This window comes from Pomacea canaliculata, linkage group LG7 (genome assembly GCF_003073045.1).
Source record: "Pomacea canaliculata isolate SZHN2017 linkage group LG7, ASM307304v1, whole genome shotgun sequence".
Lineage (NCBI taxonomy): Eukaryota > Metazoa > Mollusca > Gastropoda > Architaenioglossa > Ampullariidae > Pomacea > Pomacea canaliculata.
The window spans coordinates 29507678-29528739 of NC_037596.1; the positions used below are offsets into that span (position 1 = coordinate 29507678).

General features: G+C 36.9%; 2 protein-coding genes and 1 long non-coding RNA gene across 3 annotated transcripts in view; all 3 read left to right on the top strand.

Moving 5' to 3' along the window:
- On the top strand, positions 1–7457 carry LOC112567603 (deleted in malignant brain tumors 1 protein-like). The gene is made up of 9 exons (XM_025244298.1): positions 1–109; positions 457–582; positions 2985–3089; positions 3357–3504; positions 4064–4236; positions 5583–5733; positions 6286–6452; positions 6895–7145; positions 7437–7457. Exons 1-9 carry the CDS (start codon positions 1–3, stop codon positions 7455–7457), a joined length of 1251 nt encoding a protein of 416 aa, XP_025100083.1.
- A 655-nt stretch (positions 7458–8112) lies between these two features.
- Positions 8113–11652, top strand: LOC112569385. Its single transcript, XR_003100385.1, has 2 exons — positions 8113–10144; positions 10826–11652. It is a non-coding gene; the product is annotated as an uncharacterized LOC112569385 (long non-coding RNA).
- Positions 11653–14358: 2706 nt separating this feature from the next.
- The window catches only part of LOC112567604 (cartilage matrix protein-like), a 95992-nt gene continuing 89288 nt past the window's right edge, over positions 14359–21062 (top strand). The window contains exons 1-2 of the mRNA XM_025244299.1: positions 14359–15263; positions 17966–20842. The gene's annotated coding sequence lies outside the window, so the exon portion shown is untranslated. The remainder of the gene's footprint in view (positions 15264–17965; positions 20843–21062) is intronic.

Below are 21062 nucleotides of genomic sequence, written 5' to 3' on the forward strand. Positions count from 1 at the left end.
ATGCATTGTGCACAAGCTTGGTTTGCTACTGTAGTGGCCCTGACTGACCCAGAACCTGTATGGGGTGCAAAGAGGAGAATTTTTGTAGTTTTCAATCTTGACCTTTACGGTAATGCAGTCTTAAAGAAGTGCTTTGAAGGAAACAAGAATGTAATGCATTAAATGTAGGTTAAGACTAAGGAAAATATCAACTGTTTATGCTTGTTTATTCTATGAAAGGTCAAATGTTAAAAAGGTATATTTTTTTTCTGGAAAAGCTTCTAATTTTGATTGTGATGTGAGGCTGTCTGCTTTCTTGACTTCTATTTCTTTCACAGTGTTGTCTATACAGATTTTGAAATTCCTTTTATTCACACTGATTCACTGGAGTGATATATAAGTATACTGCTATTTTCTGATATGCGCAAACATATTGGCTGCCCAGGAAGTCACAAGCTTGTGCCTTAATATCATTAGGGCATGAGGAAGGCTTAGGCCTCAATGTCCTTGCCCACCTAATGTGTACAGAAAAGGAGGCCAGTTTGGATCAATTTGACCATGAAAGGTTTTATGAGCACAAGTACAGCCACTTTGAGGACCTTGGTATCATCTGCATCACACATAAGAACTGTTCCTATCACATGGTTTGCTGTGTCCCAAGCTTTTGTGGCTTTACAAGGGAGATAATATTAAAAGGGAAAAGATTATAGAACTAAACTCACATACATATTCAGATAACATATATCATCTGCAAGCTTGTGAAGGCGGATGTATACATGTGATACTATTTTCCCAGCTGTATAAAACTTTGAGGCTTGTAGATTTGTTAAATGAAATATTTTAAAGCTGGATGTTTAATCTTGCATTTCTGAATGAGCATGGCAGTCACAGCATTTTCAGTGCAATAAAGTAATCATGGCAATGATTTAGAATCACTTTTGTCTGAACCATTTTCAAAAGACTCAATCACTCTTCTAGCAACTGGATCATGTAATTTATATCATTAAAAAATATGTCATTCTTAACATTAATTTGAATAACAAAAGGCAGGTAAAGTTTGATATATTTCTTTGTCAGCGAGTACGTAGCTTTATTTGCAAGTAAACATTGTAATAAGAAAGCCTTAATAAATTTATCATTGTAATTAAAAAGCTATTCCTAGGTATTTATAATCTCATGCCACCTCAATTGTTTTGCCATTAGGATTTAGATGTGGAACTTTTCTAACTTTGCTACATGAAAATATCATGGTTTGCCATTTCTGAACATTGAGTTGCAGACTGTATAGTTTTTGTTTAAAAAAAATCACAACGAATCTAGTGCTTTTGCATATCATTTGCAGTTTCCATATCTCTAGCACACAAAAACAGCACACATAATGACCAACACTATGAAGATCATCATCCATTTGCTAAGGTTTGTAATAATATAAATCTATTAACATGCAGAGAAAGAAAATCTTTAAGCCCTTTAGAAATGAGAAAAGATAGGTGAAATTTTCACCCTGCTGCACTCCAACATTACAGGTGAAGAAGGAGGATAAAACATGTTTTAACACAGGATTTATCCTTGATGTAAATGTTTGTTTTAAAACATGTAACACTTTACCATTAATGCCATAGCTAAACAGTCTTTGCCACAGAGACTCAATTGGAGTGAAAGAGAAAAGCCACGTGACAAGTATACCCTTTGCTTCTGGAAGTGCATGACCTACTGCTCGAGCAATTATACGTTCTATGCCCTATACTTTAGTAAACACCTACAAATACATTGTCAACTATAGCCATGTCTTTACTCGTACACGGAAAGGAGCAGTTAGTACCGTGAACGTTTTATCATGTTTATATGTCTGTCCATCATATATTCTTTAAATCATTTGAGAATTAAATACAACCCGCCAGGACCAGCTTACTATCGCTCAAGGCAGGGCAGAGTGGCAACTCTTATTAGTTGTCATATCTATCTACAGACATGTGTAAATACCGTTCCGTGGTCTGTGTACTATCCCCCCTCCCCAAAAAAAAAGTGACCAGCATCAGTCGAGGGACGATTGACCCACTGTTATACCCTTGTCTCTCGAAGCACAGGGAGAGGCGACTTTTGCCACACGTGATTTGGAGATTGATGAGATTATACTGCTGAACGACTTTGTGCTCACTTAAAACGTTTTCGCTTCCGACCAGGTGGTTATATATATAAAAGCGATATAATCTAAAATACCGGCACATTGCCTGATGTATTCTTCCTTGAGACGTACTGTAAGTACATTAATTAGTGTTTATTGTACTGAGGTTATAACAATGATAAGTACTATAGTAATATACAAATATATTAAATAATAAATATAATTTTACTGTTAGGTCCGTTCAAACTTTATAGTTTGTATACAATCAAAAGAAGAGCTGGAGCGTTTTGATGTACAAATATATAGAGGCAGCAAGATTTACTGTAGCTCCTTACGAAATTTACTTGCATAATTGATAATTTGGAAAGCTAACAATTAATGCACGATTTATAAAAGCTCGATCACACACACATGGACAGCTCACGAAGGGACGGAAAACTGAGGAACATTACTGACAGACATGAAGCTAAACAATGAGAACAAAAATGTCATGTTTAAGAGGGAAGTACATTAATCTGTAAAGGAGACGAGCAGGTCAGACTATAGTCATTAGACGTCGAGGAAAATGAGAGAAAGGGTTAGTGGATGAAATAGCATTACGTGGACTTTGGTTTGGAAAAGTTCTGATGGATGAGATATGCTCTTAATGCACGTTTAGAGAATTTAGATGTTCCCTAACCATTGTCTCATTGTTGCCCATTCCTCACTTACAATTAAGCATGCCGCTTTCTACATATTTATTCCTTGTTTTCTGTCTAACTAAATCTTCATGTATCCTTGTAGTTGGCGAATGATATCTGTTAGCCAAGTTTCAGTAAGACAGAAACGGTCACAAAGAGAAACCTTAAGCCAACATTTTTCATTTCTTTCTTCTCTTTAGATTTTCATGTATCATCGCATTTAGACAGGGCCAGCAGGAACATCATTGTGATGTTCGTTGCAACTTGTATTTATTCAGCTTTTCTTCTTCTGATCCCATGCGTGGGTAAGGCGTCATTTAAATGAGTATTTATCATTTATGTTTCTAAGACATATAGTTTAAACGTAATATGAAGCAATAAAGTCTCTCTATTTTGGCATGATTTTTCTGGTACATTCATTCAATAACCGAGGATGCTAGTACTTTTGTTTGTTAGGTCCATTCAAACTTTGTAATTTTATAAATAAAGAAAATAACTGGAACGCTTTGATGTACAAATATAGAGCTAATATGATTTGCTATACCGTGTTATAAACTTTCAAAACTGATCAGATGCACAGCTGCAAGTCCGGCTTGTGGATGGAACTTCACCGTGGAATGGCCGCCTTGAGATGTACAACGGAACGTGGGGCACAGTCTGTGTCTATGGGTTTGGAAAAGAAGAAGCTCAGGTGGTCTGCAGGATGCTGGGTTTTGACAGGTGTGTAACATGTAGTGGTTTTGCATTTATCACATTCACAATGTAAAGATATAAAATAACCGTTTTCTAAAGTGGTTATTTTTAGTGTTCACATGGCTTTCGTTTAATTACAGTGCATCATATTGATACAAATTGACCTTTTTGATAAGGTCAAAACGATTATACAGAAGAACATGCGTGTGTGTGTGGTCTGTTTAGTACAGCAAAGGAGAAAATTAAGTCATCTTAAAAAATTAGTCTTTTATAACACCCCCTCTAAAACAAAACAACAACAACAACAACAAAAAGAGTAAAGTGCATAAAATCCGTTTTTATTGGTACAGAAGTATATAGACCGGTTTCGTCTTCATTCAAGGTAAACGATGAAAGCAAAGTGTTTTACAACACTATAAATTGTCCTTGGAAACAAATTATATGTTGAGTGTAAATTGTGTATTGACTTACTTGTTGAATGTATGGGTTTTGAATTTTTTTTTTTTTTGTGTCGATAGATTGGCTTTGTAAGCAGACGTTTATTGACTATTTGAACAAACACGCTGACATACTGATTGTACAACAGGTCGCAGGCTTTGGCCATGTCGCCGTTCACGTACGGATATGACTCGGGTCATCTCGTCCTTCACAACCTCACGTGTACAGGCGAGGAGACGAGTGTAGATCAGTGTAGGCGTACTGGGTTCTACAAGCAGACATGCCACTTCCATGATGCCATTGGAATCATCTGCAACATACGTGAGAGTATTTTGTTCCAAGTTTCTGGTTTGCTGTTTCACATGTTTTCGTAACTTTTTTTTTTTTATATATACGTAACATGGCTTCTGCGGATCCTTTGACTTCAATAAATGTAAGCACGGTTGTACAGAGCCAGTCTGACATCTCGTGTTAAATGGTAGAATGGTAGTAGTAGTATTAGTATAATAGAAACAACACTAATAAAATAAAAATCTGCATGGCTGTAGTTTACAAAATAAATTCACTAAATGTTTGCTAGCGTTTGTCATGAACCAGCCTGGTTCAAGGCAAAACAAGAGGGCCGAGGTCGGGTACATAATTATAGGTGGGCATCGGTCAGTGGAAGTGGACAGTAAAGAGAAGCCTTTCTGTCCGTTTTTACGACTTGACAGGTCGCCTTGATTGATGGAGGCGATCGAGACCCAGGGATAGGAGGTAGGACATAGCTTAGGGGTAGGAAGTAGTTTCTTTAGTAGTGTGCCGGTGTAGCAATATGAATCGTTGAGCCATATGAATCGTTGAAGCGAGGCATTCGAAGAGAATGTACTGAACCTAACAAGAAATAAAATACTAAAAAGTTAAATTTAACAGTTGATAAACAAATGAAACGTTTAGGTTCAAATTATTATAGCTTGCAAGTGATGTGGATAGTGGACTATTTTTGTTTGATATCCCTGCGCGAGTGGGTGTTTGATCGTCTGCTAAAGAGTAAATACACGTCAAATTTAAATAAAAACAACATGAAAAAGCTAAACACATACAACTCACGCTTTATTATTGGTTTTGATTTAGTAAAATACCACGAAAATGTCTGCTAATTCATTCAACAACACTAGAAGATCCATAGTTTCTACGCATGAGCATGCCTCGCTTCAACGATTCATATTGCTCAACGATTCATCCCGCTACACCGGGCTGTGAGGGAAGTGTTCTTTGTTATATTAAAATCCCACTGACCTGATGTCAGGTCGCTCTACTAGTATATGTGTATGGTGATTTGTAATACTCAGTCTAATTTTTCTGTTTTGTGTGTTAATAATAATTTGATTTGCTTGTAAAACTGTGTTCATAGTTGTTTTGTTTTTTTGTTAAAGCAGTATAGTTGTGAGTGGCGTGCAAAGTGCGAACGTGGGTCAGTAGAGTTGAGAGGATGGAAGGAGTGGTAAAGCGGGCCAGCAAGTGTGTCCCCTTTCCCCTCCGGCTAGTTGTCCCATCTCTTCTCCCCACAGTTTCCTCACATTATTGTTCCCTTGTTGTTTACGCGCCTCGTTTCGATGTAATGGCATTCAGTTTCAGACGGTCTAAGCCGACCTTTGCTGACAGAAGGCTTAAAACTATTGTTACAGAACACACACGACTTCGTCTGAGGGATGTCTATGATCTTGGACCGAACAGAGGTCGTGTACAGATAGACAGCGGAGTTGGCCATTGGGAGACAGTGTGTGTGTCGTCTAACATCGCTGCTAGGGTCGTCTGTAGACAACTTGGCTTACCATCGTAAGTTCTTTTCTTTCTGTTAGTGGACGAGTCTTTGTAAGGACAATGAACACTGATCGTACTGAAATTATACAGTTCAAAGGAATGAGTCATTAACATTGCTAGAATTCTGTATAAATGCTGATTTTCAACTATGACATTTTACGCATATACACTTATACACACCTGTCAGTCCGTCACTCCATCCATCCGTTATTTATTTGTCATCCATCTCCCTAACCCTTCTTAAAATAACGTTTAAATGAGTCGCTTAAAATGTAACAAGATTGATTTTATATATAAAATATATACGAGGAAGAAAAAAAAAATGTGTAAGATGCTCTTTTAATTTGTTTTAGAAAATTTTATTTATCAACATCATTAGTTATTTGTCAAAGTATAACCTTTCTCGTCTTTACACACCCTCGTCAATCCATTTATGCAATCTTGCATGCTATTGGTGGTCGTCTGACCTAAAGAAATGATGATGATGATGATGATGATGATGATGCTGTTGCTACTGATGATGATGATGATGAGTTTTTAAAAAAAGGCATTTTTTTCCATCTTTAGGCATGCTGAGATAATAAGAGTGGAGAGTTCATATGGGTTCACTGGAATCCTTGGGAAGGTGACCAATTTTTTATTTTGCCTCGGGAATGAAACAAGTCTTTTGGAGTGCCAGCATGAGACGATTTTTTCCAAAGGATGCAGGGATAACATCATCATTTGCAGTGACTGTAAGAACTTGTTCAGTATAAATGGGAAAAAAATCATAGATGTATTTACAAGCTGTAAGTTTGGAATAATGAAAAAAAAGCTACATTTTTGCAAGTGTACTATATAAATAAAATATTTTAATCATCTCTAGTCACAAGTTCGGCTAAACTTAAAGATATGAGTACTTTTCCGGAAATCCACCAAACTTCAGTGATGGGACTCTTATCTGCATTTAGCACACATTTATTATACTGTTTTGTATTTGCCCATGCAGTTTACATAATTAAAAAATCTAAGTGTAGACTAAAATATATTTAAAAGTATTTATCGTTTACTTTTTAAATGAGTAAAATGTAAGGAGCAGTAAGATAGAAGATAGTCGGTTACCTCTTTTTGTGAAGGCATAGTGTTTTCAGCTGAATGGATAATATATTATATATAATATTATGCATGTTTTCACAGCTCCTCTGATCATCCTAACAGACGACAGTAGATATCCTTTAATGGAGGAAACAGATTCTACTTTAAGATGTGTGAGCAAACAGTTGCCTTTACCAATAAGTTATTCATGGCCAGAAACTGCAGGCGGGTTCCCTGATGGCAGTAGCCTGATCATCACTAGAGTGACCAGGGAACATAATAGAAGGCGAGTGAGGTGTGAGGCGAAGTACAGTGATGGTGAAGTTGTCTCCAGTGACACACTGCAATTACAGGTTTACTGTGAGTACTCTTATCAAGTGGCAACAAATGTCAGGAATAACACTACTTATCAACTATCATTGAGAACATTAAGTATTTTAAAGAAACCAAGTTGAGCTTTTTATGTTTAAACTGCCATTAGGGGTTCTCAACTTCCTTTTCTCTTTCGTTTGTGTGTATGCGTGTACATGTGTGTCAGAAATACTTCTTGTTCAAAAGAGATGTCGTAGATAAAGAAAGTGTAGACAATTACCAGGTTGACTAGATACGTATTGGCATCTTCGATATGCTCATTAATTTTGCAGATGACCCAGTTATCAGGATAACACGGAGTGATAATCAGGGTCAGCCCCTGTCCACCTACTCTGAGGTCATCAAGGGTCACAATGTGACGTTTGTGTGTGACGCTGACAGCAACCCGCCTCCTGCTTCCATCACGTGGTCAGGGAAAGTAAACAGCACTACTGGGGAGCTACACATCATAGCAGCACAGCAGACGACACACGACGATATTTACACCTGTACCGTGGTCACTGAGACAGATGATGATGATGATCGTCTACCACTGAGGTCATCTTCTCAAATTACACTTATTGTTAAAGGTATTGTTACACACACATTGACCGTCCTCTCGCAATGTCGCATACACAACAGTCCTCTTTCACTAGAAGCCTTATAACCAGAAACATTCCGAGCCGTACCACCGTGTTTGCCCGTTTTGTATCGAAGGCTGAGTTTCACTTTATTAAGAGAGAGCTGAGGTAAGTAAAGTTGTTTGTAATCACATTGAACACTATTGTCCGCCTGTCGGCTTCTCTTTAAAGTCACGTGGGATGTTGAATTGAGATTATTGATTCTATATACAAGTAGACTGATCGACTTTCATAGCATTGTACAATAGAATACAATACAATACAATACAATGCAATACAATACAATACAATACAATACAATACAATACAATACAATACAATACAATACAATAGAATACAATACAATACAATACAATACAATACAATACAATACAATACAACACAATACAATACAATTTAATACAATACAATACAATACAATACAACTTTATTCATAAACAGGGGCCATTGTCTTTAGAGCTGTTAAGATTCAAGAGTATGATCCTTGTTAACCTACAGTAGTGGAGCAAGTTAAGCATCTTTTTCCTTACAAATTCTGTGAAATTTATTACAGGTTACCCCGTTTATGGTCTTCCAGAAATGGAATGTTTTTAATATCAGTTTGTTGTATCTGTAGATTACATGGCAACAACTGGATGCTTATTTTTACAGCACACCAAATAAGCGACACGGAGATTGAGTGAACGGCACGCAAAAGATGTTTTCAGTGGGAAGTGAACATCAGCAACATCTGTTCACACTTGAATAACAATGTCAACTGTGTAAACAAGTATTTGTGCAACCTGCGTGTCACATTTAAGTGGCCAGATGCTTTCTTTTTTGCTTTGAACTATAGAGATAGTCTTTTGTTCACGGGGGAGGCTCCTTATTCTCCTAGTTCCTGAGCCGGTTAGCCTCAAGCCTGTGAACTGAATTCCACTCTCCAATCCCGTCCAGCTAACATGAATAGTTTTTAGCATAGCGATCATAGCGATTTTAGTGTTTGTCTAGATTTTTTTTTAACATATAAAATATAATCCATTTTATGTTTCATGACAAAGTGTGATCTTTTTCATCGATTCAAAACGTTGAAACGAGTGTTTTAATATATGAGTGTGAGGATGTCTGCTCTTGCGTGTGTAATCTTTTGAGAAAAAGAAAAAAAAAGAAAGAAGTCTTTTTAAACAAAGAAACGAGTGAAGTGCATAAATATCTGTATGGGTCGATTCAGAAATGCATTAACTTGCTTAGCCTTTATTGAAGGTTGACACGTCTGTCTACATTTTCCTCGAGAAATGTTTTTATTTCTACTGCAAATTTTGAGTATCTTTTTTCAGTTCTTGTTCTTTCGCCATAATGGTGTTGATATTAAAATGACTTTTATTCACGCCAATACATTTTATCAGTAAACAAAGGTATATGATTATTTTAGAAACAAGCAAACAATAGGTCGCAAGCCTTGATGTTTGAATCGTTCACGTACGGAGAAGGCTCGGGCCTCATCGTCCTTGACGACCTGAGATGCACAGGTGAGGAGTCCAGGTTAGAGGAGTGTGACCATGAAGGATTTTATAAACATGATTGCAGTCACATTGAGGACGTTGGTAAGATCTGCGACACAGGTGAGAACGAGCTCTTCCTATCTGTTGGTTTCCTGTATGCCATGTTTTTCTAACTATGCTGAGAGAAACAAAAGGAGTAAAAGATATATTAATTAAACTAAAATTAACAATTTGAGATGTATAAGGACGCTTTATTTACCTACAAAAATATATACATGCAACATGCATTTTCATAGCATTAAACCGGTTAGTTTTCATTAAAATATATTTAGGACTTCAGACAAGAGTACACATGAGGATTAATATTTTTGCGATATATTATTATCTTGATAAATTGATTTCTAAGTTTTGTGATTAATGCCGTTTGTCTGTACAGGATAATGCTGCGATCACACTCACAAGTAATGTTTGATTTAATAACAATGGACCAACAGCATGCCTCGGTCTTCTTTCTCGCACCTGGATCATATAATGCATGTGTTGTAGAAACTCATCCTCTTTAGGAGCAGGTAGTTGAGGCATCTGCCTAGTGCCCCACGCTTTTGATTAATATTGTTTGATGCTGAAGTGCTGCTAAAGCTTTTTTAGTTCATTGTTTTATTTTTTAAGGTCACACATGCTGCTCGCTAGATATGATTTGTTATTGTATGTTGTCCTCCTTCAACTTGTTACTTCAACACTTCAGTCGCTTGTTATAGGTTTTCTTAACGGTTCACTATTTCATTGCTTGTAGTTGTTACAGTGGGAAAGACTTCTGTGAGTGGGTCTGTTGGTCATGAGACTGATCGTCGGAGCAGATCGAAACCATCAGCAGCGACAGTCAGTATGAAAGTTCATGGGTTCTGTGTCACGTAGAACGCAACCTCTGCTTATTTTTCACTCGACCTAAACACATGATGGGCAGATAATAAACTTTCAAGGCACAACACCCCAAACCTGTATAAAATGACTTTACTTCTTATTATTATTATTCCTTTTTCACCCCCAGTGGAGCATAGGGTCGCAAACTGAGTTCTAGTTGTCTCGTAATGTTTGCGATAAGGACTCAGGAACAGATGAAAGAAATCCCAGATATTCTCTCCTTTTGTTTCTATCTGGAATGGAATGCAATAGTAAAATTGAGCATCATTGATTACTAATAACATTTTAAATGAATTATTGAAGAAATATTGTTTGTTTGAGCTTTAATACGTGTCTTGTTGTTTGCCGTAAAAAGGTGTTTTACTAAAGGCGAGATTTTTTTCTGTTGACTGTGCTACGGTCACAGGAGGCTACATAAAAAGGAAGAAAATAATAAACTATCAAGCAGGTTGCTGGTTTGATATTCTACCTAACAAATGTGTATCTTTCCCAATTTTTCTGTGCAAAATTCCATTACGTTCATCTGGCCACCAAGTGCAAAGATCACAATGTTTGTTTTCTTATCGCTTAAGACATCCCGATAATTGACAGATTGGTTGTAGATGTTTTATATCCTACATTAATATTTTTCTGCCACAGACCCAATCTATGTCAAGACTGCCGAGCTTGCCGAAGAAAAAGAACACATCTACAGCAATGTTTGAAGTGTCTGCGACTGGCAAGGATAAGACGATAAGCTGCACAATGTTTGAAAATTCCTGAATAAAAACGCATGTACTATGGAATAAAATACAGCTTGCATTTTGCTTATGATGTGTCAATACATATAATTTATAAATTAGAAGAGATATTGGATAAACCAGTAACCCTAAAGAAAATAAAAGTTTTCTTTTAAGCTTAGTGTTACGCACCCGAAGAAAAGCAAGATCTTTATACTATTATAAGTAGTTATCAGTAGTAAAACAGTTCTTTATGTAAATTAAAACTGCTAGTTGATTTAAGTTTTAGAATATTTGAAACATTTGTTTTACCATCTATGTCCATAAACAATTATCCTTTTGTTAAATTTTTTGGCTTCTTGTTAATGCATTCTATGTTTTGACTTTGTTCTTTTTCATATTAATACACCTGTCAAAAATTATGTACTTCTATCTACTAAAGTATACTATTTGATATATCATCTGTAAGACTCATATTAATCTCCTGTTTGCTAGCATGCATGCATTGTAATGCCTTTTATTTTCAGGTTTAAAAGTTATCATGGCGACTAGGTTTAAGAAAAGAGTAGATGTCTAGAAACAGTTGGAACGTGTTTGAAAGGTTTAAAAGATAAAAAGCAGAAACGGATGGACAGCGCATGTCTCTGTCATATTAGTATTAGTATTTATACATTTACATTAAATCGTATACTGTACTAGGATGATTAAGAACTGCTCATACCAATATAATAAACAATGCTTCTCTTATCACTGTTCTATGTGTTTTTGAACTGGAATACTTGAACGCGAAAAATTTTTTGTTAAAATTATATTACGGGAGATAAGACAATTTGCATTGAGACTAATTTGCTTATTTCTTATAAATGTCTTTTAGCTAACTAGGAATTTTTACTTCCCTTTATAAAAAAAAAAAAAAACAGAAATCTTTCTCTTACCTCCCCCTTGTCTCCTTTTTCGTACGGTCACTGGTACAAAGACAAAATTTACTTTGATCAAAGATGCCACCTTTATGTGAATCTTGCTAACACGTGTTGGCAATTTTTTTTAAAGCGATTTAAATTGTCTAAAATGGGTAATACTAAAAATGTTTTTTAGTTTGAAAAGATAAAACGTGTTTTCAAACATGAATAGGAAGGTTTTGAGGGTGTGTATGAGCGCCATTGTCATTTTGTTGGTGGTGCTGCTAGTGGCGGTGTGCTTTATATGTATCTGTGTGTGTGTGAATAAAAGTTCTGGAAGAATTCTATTACTGCGTTATGTATTGCACGAAGAAGAGTTTAATATCAAGACAACGAAACTAACATGGGTACACCAGTAAACAGTATACATATACATTTTGAAAGGGGAATGCTAGAACTAGCTTTCTGTTGTTTTGAATGATTTCTGATTAACAAAAAAAAAAAAAAAGATTGAAGACAAAGGATTCATTCCAACTGATGTAACCATACTTTTTTGTGCCTTGTTCACACCCTTTGTTGAAACTCGCCTGAAGAAGTGTCATCTAACCAGGGCCGCCGAGAGCCAGGCCGGACCCGGGACAGACGACCTCTCCGGGCCCCTTGTACTTGTAATCGTAAATTATTTTCCCAGTATAAAATGTATGTTTACAATTCGAATCTCAATATCTACACTCAAACTCAACTTCTGCATGTGTAATGCTTGGGTGTTCTGTCCTTATTTAAAAGAAAAAGAAAAGGAGAAGAAGAAGAAAAAATCCACTGACCAAGGCCGGGCCCCCTTGACAGCCGCGGGCCCGGGTACACCAGACCCCCTGTCCCCCCCTCTCGTCAGGCCTGCATCTAACAGTGTCTGGGGATGAAGTGTCTGGGGATTAAAAGTCTAGGGGATGAAGTGTCGGGGATGAAGTGTCTGGGGATTAAGTGACTGGGAACCAATTTTGGAATCAATTTCATCCTCTACAATTTAAAAAGTAATAGATAGCTGTGAATGAAACTACAATCATACTTGATAACTCCTGCATATACATAACTACATAAAGATCTGAGTAAAAACTGTCACACTACTTGACACACCATTTTCTCTCGCACATGTCCAAATGTTTGCGCATCCTGTCACTCAGCATATAGACAAACTAGCTCCACCTGCCCTGTCTCTTCATAATATAACACGGAGTGATAATCAGGATCAGCCACTGTCCATCTACTCTGAGGTCATCAAGGGTCACAGTGTGACGTTTGTGTGTGACGCTGACAGCAACCCGCCTCCTGCTTCCATCACGTGGTCAGGGAAAGTAAACAGCACTACTGGGGAGCTACACATCATAGCAGCACAGCAGACGATACACGACGGTAACTACACCTGTACCGTGGTCACTGAGACAGATGATGATGATGATGAACGTCTACCATTGTCGACATCTTACCATCTTGGTTTTATCATTAAAGGTAGTCTAAGGCATTTACACCCCCCCCCTCTCTCTCTCTCTAACACACACACACACACACAAACATTGTGTATGTTCTGCCAAGTTTAGAAACACCTTCAGATATTTGGAAAAACACAGTTAATTTTCTCACTTTTATTCTAAGCCTTATAACCATGAACAATTTGCGTCTTTCGGCGAGACTTATTCATGTACATCATGGGCTTAACAACATGACACAATGCTGAGGTAAGTGAAACAGCAATTAATCAAAGCAGAGATTATTACTTACCCTAAGGTCACGTGAGATATAATTTTTTTGTATCTAACTTTTAAACTTATGGTTACTTGTGTTTGTAATATCTTTGTCTTTGCTGACCCTTAAACCGACGAAATATACTTATAAGTGTCATTTTCATTTTCGTAAAAGTCATTGAATGCGAATTTCAATCACTGTATGTTTAGTCTTGCATTGCTGTAAAGTGTTTAGTATAGTATTCACAGTAATAACCCCACGTCACATAAACTACAGGAAATGTAGTGAATACATTTTTAGATTATTATTTTTGATAACCAGCATACTTAAACCATTCTTTCTGTAATCACAGTATATTGTCTCACCTCTGACATAAAGATTTATAGGACCATATAGTATTGATAGAGATATTCCGTCTTGACTTGTAAAAAAGATATTTTTTTTGTTTTTTGTTTGGTTCTTCAGTGAAAAAGATCGAGACCTGGAGTGACTTCATCAGCGCAACATTTGTTTGCACGTGCAGTTGACATTGCAGGATCGTTGATGAATTTGCAGGGTTGTCCATGGGACATATTTTTCTATCCCATCCCATCCCGTCCCATGGTAATTTATGCCTGTCCCATCCCGTCCCATCCCACGGGATGTTTCCCATGGGATTCCCATGGTATTAACAATCCTATGGACAACACTGAAAACCACTTTTCGGCTTTTGTTCTATAATTCCTGCTACTTCACATACAATAGATGATTCAGAGGAAAGATTTAAATCCTTGATGAATGAAATAACAGTAAATTTATTTTGCAATATCAAGTATCGACTACCATGGGAAATACAAATGTGTGCTGTCCTGTCCCATCCCATCCCATGGGACGTTTCCCATGGGATTCCCATGGGATTCCCATTCCTATGGACAACACTGTGAATTTGAGTGCATAATGAATAGACGACAGGGTCAGGGAGTTAACCTTACGTCTAAGTCTTTTATTTAGTGAACACCAGCATAAACTCTCCAGACTTTGATGACAAAGTCATCTTTGTGAACGAGTACTTGTGTAACGTGCACGTGACATGTAAGTATCCAGACAAAGGTTCTTCGCCTGTAAGTATATAAGTAAGCTGTTTTTCTACCTGAATCTGTGCAGTGAATTCCACTTCCTCCTGATACGTCAAGTCCATTCTACACCAAGTCCCGAGCATGTTGAAGAACATATAAGTACCAGAAGCTAAAGGTTAGGTTCCATCTTGCACTTGCTTTGTCAAGATGTGATAACACACATTTATAAACTTATTCTTAATGCTCGAAACCATACAGGCACACGCATGGAAATATGACCGAAAGAGAAAATCACAGTGCAGTAATTACAATGTACGTTTAATGTAGACCTTCCCTGTGTTTTCGCAAGCACACTCACAGACTAAGAATTGTTCGCCTCTAGACCGACAATGGTCATCGTTGTACGGCGCATGCGTCACACCTACAATCTCGATGGTTTAAAACTAGTAGTAGTAGTAGTTTATGCATGTTGTCCAACGAGTGTTCCAATCTTGTTTTGTACTAAGCCGTAGGTTCTATGTTCTTTGTGTGAGATCAAGATCAGCTTCCTCAGGCTCTTGTTCTCGAATGCCAGGATTTTCCTTTCCGTTTAAGCGAACAGAGTCCACGAGTCACATCCGTACAGCAAGACCATCATTTCCAGAATTTGTGCAGCTTGTACGAGGTAGTGCTCTTTACATTTTTATATTTCCGTAACAGTAAGCTGTATTATATTATTTTAAATGAGATCACATTGTGTCTCTCTACCTTGTCATGACCAGCTGTACTTCGTGATCTACAGTTCCTTAACCAGTGATTAGTGAGGAATAGGAGGCTCAAAACTGCAGCAAAAGAAAAAAAATCTGACTGTCACAAGCAATTTTATAATTCATTGTAAAGATATCGAGAGGCTTGTCCAATCTCTGCATCAGTAGGGGTCTGCCTAATGGTAGTTAGAATGATGGTAAATGAAAGCTACAACTGATTTGAGTGAGGTGACTGAGGAGGAAATAAAGTTTGTAGAGTACAAGGAGTCTGTGTGCTATGTAATGTTAAGAAATAAGGAATTAAATTATCTCATAATGAGAAAGATGATATTTTTTTCGTGTTTTAAAGATCGCACACATTAATCTGACATCAGCTTGAGAGATTCTGAGCCTTCTGTGAAATCAATGACACATTCTGGATAGAGGGAGCCTTACAGAAATAAAAGTTAAATACTACATTCAGACAATGTTTTAGTGGACAGATGCAGACTTTGTCTTCTGATTTGTATTTTACACATTGTTGCCATACAGAGTTATCCCAATGGTTATATACCTCAAACAGTCTTATCGTACTGGATTTCATTATCCTGTTTTTTAATTCTGTAGTCATTGACAACGAAAGGATTAACATACATGTATATATAAGACATTTGTATAGCCGCCCAGTGCTCTTTTGGAGTAAATTTAATATTTATATAAGACACGTTGCCTGCATATGTTTACAGACATTCGGATCATTGTACAAAATAAATTGTTATTACACACCAGTTAAACTATCATTACATACTGTGCATTTCTAGTGAGGATTAGTGTTTGATCGGATACAACTCACAGCTAAACTCTCTAGGGATTAGTTTCAAGGATGAGCTCACATTCACACACACACACACAAGCGCACGCACGCAATGTAAAAGATAGTTTAAGTCTTTATAGGATGTCCTGCCCAAACTTAGATGAAGCGTGTGACAAAAGTTTGACCCCTAAATATCGTCGTGTCTTAAAAAATGTAGATGTAAAAATGTAGTTAAACAGATAGCTGCTCATCTGGTTTTTGTTACTGTCCTACGTCGACTTTATGTCAGTGAAATCTTACAGTCGTCAAGATTACAAAAAATTCTTTCAGCAAAAGTTATTTATTTTTGTTAATCTGTTGGCGTTTCTAAGATTTTCTAAAGCCATTTTTTACACACAACTTATGTCGTCTACTACACAAAAGCGATTAACTCGGGGATCAACGTTTCCGCAATTTTGGGACGAGGTTCTATGACGACCGTAAGTCACAAAAAAAGAAAAAGAAAAAACTGTTCAGATCGCATTAACATTTTTGCAGGATCATGTTGACACTTTGTGTGTGAACATGTCACAACTTTTCTCCTGAGGTTCCAGTCAAGTGTCTGCTTGACTATGGTGTCAGCTGGTTTGCGCAGTGTTTGTCCTATCCAGCATCATTTGCTCTTTTGAATGTCTTGGCTAGTGGCATTCTGGTTGATTATTTTCGACAGGCTGCTGTTGGAGATCTTTTCAGGCCATCTTATTCCCAGTATATGGCCGTAGGCATCAGTTGGTAAAGGTCTGGAGCTTGTTGTTGATGGAATTTGTCACTTTCCAGGTTTCAGAACCATACAGTAGGACTGCTTTCCCATTGGTGTTCACGATGCGGGTCTTACAGTGAAAGGACAATGCTAGGGAGTTCCAGACGTGGAGTAGGCTGTTAAAAGCATGCCTGGCCTTGTTGATGCGACTTTTGATGTCATTATCGACTCCTTGAAAATGCTCCCCAGATACACGAAGCGGTTTCTTCTAGGAATGTTTTTTTTTCCCCTTTAAGTTTGATTGGGAGTTCCTGCTTGTTGTTGATTCTCATCACTTCGGTCTTATTTCTGTTGACCTTTAAGCCAGTCTTCTCTGCTTCTTCGGCTACCTTACTCAGTTTGGTTTGTGCATGCTGTTGCCGATGAGACAGAAGAGAGAGAAGGTCCACTAGATACTGGTTTTGTTGTCTTATGTTTTTTTCTAATCTGCAAAAATTATTGTGTGCATCATGAAAAGCAAGCCAATAGTAACTGACCTATGATTGATACCTGTAACATATCAAGTCGTAGACTACGTCTAAGATTTCTTTGCCTGTTCTGGAGCATCTGTGGGGAGTGTCCGGCACTGCCTGATATTTATCTCTTACAGATATTTGTAATGTGTGTAGATAGTCAATGTATTTGCTTTTCTGAGTTATATATCCTGTCCTATCTGACTTTGATGTTTTATTTCTATGAGTTTAAGGAGTTTTTTTCAGTGTTTGTATTTTCTCGTATGGAAGCTTTCCTTTTTGTTTATTTCGAGGTGTTTTTTTTTTCTTCAACATAATCTAGATGGTATGAATTCAAGATCATGCGTGGTCTGTTAAAGAGCACAACAAAATTAATAAAATAAAACTTCTAGTCTGGCATACAATGGGATCAGGAGGATGTAAATTAAAATCGTTAGTGTATTGTAGACTTTTGTCCCTACTAGATTATTTGTTCTATGTTGTTGACTTTTCTGTAAACGATTCTGATAGCTACTATTCTGAGGAACCTTTGGAAGAATTTCTAATATAAGATTTCGTATTAATTTCCACTTTCAGCCAGAAAGTCGGGCCTCGGGAGCAGGAAGAAGCACTGATGTGTGGATAATACTGTCGTTGTTGTCAGTGTGGACACAAGCGACGTTCACGCCTCTTCCTTCCTGGTCTCATCGTCTTGACACTCAGAAATCACACAACCGGATAAACCACTGGTCCTGCATGCAGCTACACATCATGTCATGATGAAAGATTTTAGACACTCAAAAGTTTCCGCCTGTTATTTCCGGTGTTTAGGGCTAGGAGACGGGTCCATGTTACTCCTTTTATTCATTGTCTGAAATGGCTACGCAGTCGCTCTTGTATCCAGTACAAACTGTCCGTGATGTGTTTAAATACCTTTGCTGGCACCTGCCTGACTAATTATCTGAACTGCTCTTCCCTAAAGTCCCAGCTAGCTAACTTTGCTCTTTGACCCCCGTCTTCTATCATCAGAACAACACATGGCCACATGACTTTTAGTTATTGTGCATTGAAACCATGGCATTCTCTCCTTTTTCATATCCTACCTACTGTTGAATCCTCTAACGTGCACTGACAACGCACCTCTTCCTTAAACATTAGTAGTAGACAATTTCTCATAATGCTTGTCCGTTTTTACGCCGTTCCTTCCTTTTCTGGTTATTACTACTTTCTGCTTGTCTTTCTTTTGTAAAATTATACTTTGCCTCTATGTGAATAAGTTTCACTTTGTGTTTTTGGTATTTTCTAAAAGTCGTTTAAGTACTGTTGTTTATCCTTCCGTAGCTCATACGTTGTTTGCTTGTTTTTCTTCCTTGTATGCTGTCCATATCTCATTCTTGTGTTAAAGAAGGAGGTTTCTCTTGTTAACAGAGTACGAGGTTGACGAATTTGCCACGAAATTACCATCAAATAGTGTATTATATAGATATATCCAAATTTTGTATACAATTCTGTTTGCTTCTGACTTCGTATCTATGCTTGACAAATATCCATTGAAATAGATGTACGAAATTTTCTTCTGTCGGCTAATTTTAGCAGCTGACAACAAAGCCACAAGAATTTGCAAGTTTTCGTGCATGATAATATTGTGAATACATGAATAAATACACGCGAGCCGCTAAACATATCTGTGCAAATATTTATGTAAAACACTATTTCCTTTTATTTTGTACAAAGTAAAACTGGAAAAAGTGTGAAGAAAATTAGGCATCATCCTCTGAAAATAAATTGGCCAGGAAATACAAACAGTATTAACAAGCAATGTGCTGTGATATATTATCCGTTAGACAACATAGTGTCTCATTAGGAGGAAGATAGCAAACATTTAAACATGGCAGCATGTTTTCATGACAATCTTGACTGTTGATTTTATGTCGAAATGATATGTATTTTTCTACTGAGTTTGGCATTTTATCATTTGAAGATGACATGATGAAATGTATATTGTGATCTGGTTACCATCACCCACACTCCACTGATTTTTCTTTTCCATCTCTTTCAAAAGTTTACAGACAGTTGAGTAACCTGGGGAAAGTTTTTTTGCACTAAACGGGTATGAAAGAGACTCGTGTGAGCACTGATGATCTCTGATGTCACTCATGTTTGGAGCTCAGCCATGTGTGACGAGTAAACCCTCTTTTCTTCAATTATTTGAGAGTTGTAAGGTTCACAGTGTCCGAATTTATATGTGGTCTATAACAAAAATATTACAAGATGGATTTTGCCAGTAAGATATGTTCCTAAAGGCCTTCTTGCTATTAGTCAAGAAATTCACTCTTCAAGATAATGAAACATACTTGATTAGGGTTTACAAGTCTAAAGAGCTTCCTAGTGTTTGCACATTTTGCTTCTATCAGTGCTCTCTATGGAGTCTCAAGGATTTGTGGTAAGTGATCGCCTGAACCATTATCAGCGTTTGGGCGAGAGTATAATTACACTTTTCGAATTTTGTAAGGATTAGGGCTATTAGTCCTGATACAATAAGATTAGAAGATTAGCTTGGTCACAGAAACACGTAGAATAAACTCTACAGAATTTAAATTAACATTCTGGCTCTTTGTTAAATGCCATCGCTTAATCTATTATAGATACCCCGCATCCCCAAAAAATAGAATTTAACTTGTTTTTTCAAAGTAAAGACACTAGAATTGTATGATGATTTCAAAGTAACACAGGTTTTTTTTAGTTTATTCGTACTGTGAATGGAGCTATCATAGTATTTTCTATAAGCGCCACTGCTATTATATCAAGATTAGCGTTAACCCAAAAATTTAATGAGAGCACCATAAACTTCAGCTGGAAAGTTGTCATTACAAGGGTGCTACATGTTCGTTAAGATGTAATTGATTTCCTTTCTATTCAATATAAATAAACCATGGCTGTTGATGGTCCTATGTTAAAACAAGATATGACTTGTATTGATACCAATCATATAGCTGTTAAGACCAAATCCTGTGGTAGTTTTCTACGAAAAGAAACGAAAGTGAATAGCTCCATACATATGTTCAGGAGATATTAGGACTATACATTTGATGTGATATGGTTCTAGTATTTCTACGTCTTATTAGTTTTCCTTTGTAATCCACAAACAGTAATCAACACTAGAAACAAGCCTACATGAATCTGTTTGCATTAGTGGTGTTAACCGTCAACTTCCTGTTGCTTCCTATAGGTGCTTTAAAGCTCCATATAGTAAGAAACGGAAATAAGTGTACCTAACTGAATTGCACATCGGTAAGAAGTGAATAAATTGAAATGCCTTGTTTTTCTTATCATTAAAGGACTAATATTTTGATTGCAGATGGGTCATGCTGTTGAGGAGGACAGAGAAATGTTTTGAAGCTTGCTCCACCAATGAATCAAGTTATCAAATGTAGGTGATCAAGGAATGACTCCAGCAGTAATCCCATGTTTCAGGTGAGAAATTTGATAGGCTGGAAGAGGAATCTGTGTGTAGAGAATTGAGGAGGAAAGTGGCTGTTGTGAAATCTAATTAAAGCTTTTCTTGCGACAACTAGCCTGAAGACTTTGAAGACTCAAATTCTTGTTGTAAATAAATGTAAATAAATGTTAAACCCATTCATTTTTTTGCTTGTATTTGTATATGTGTATGATATGCTGTTTTGAAGATTTTAAT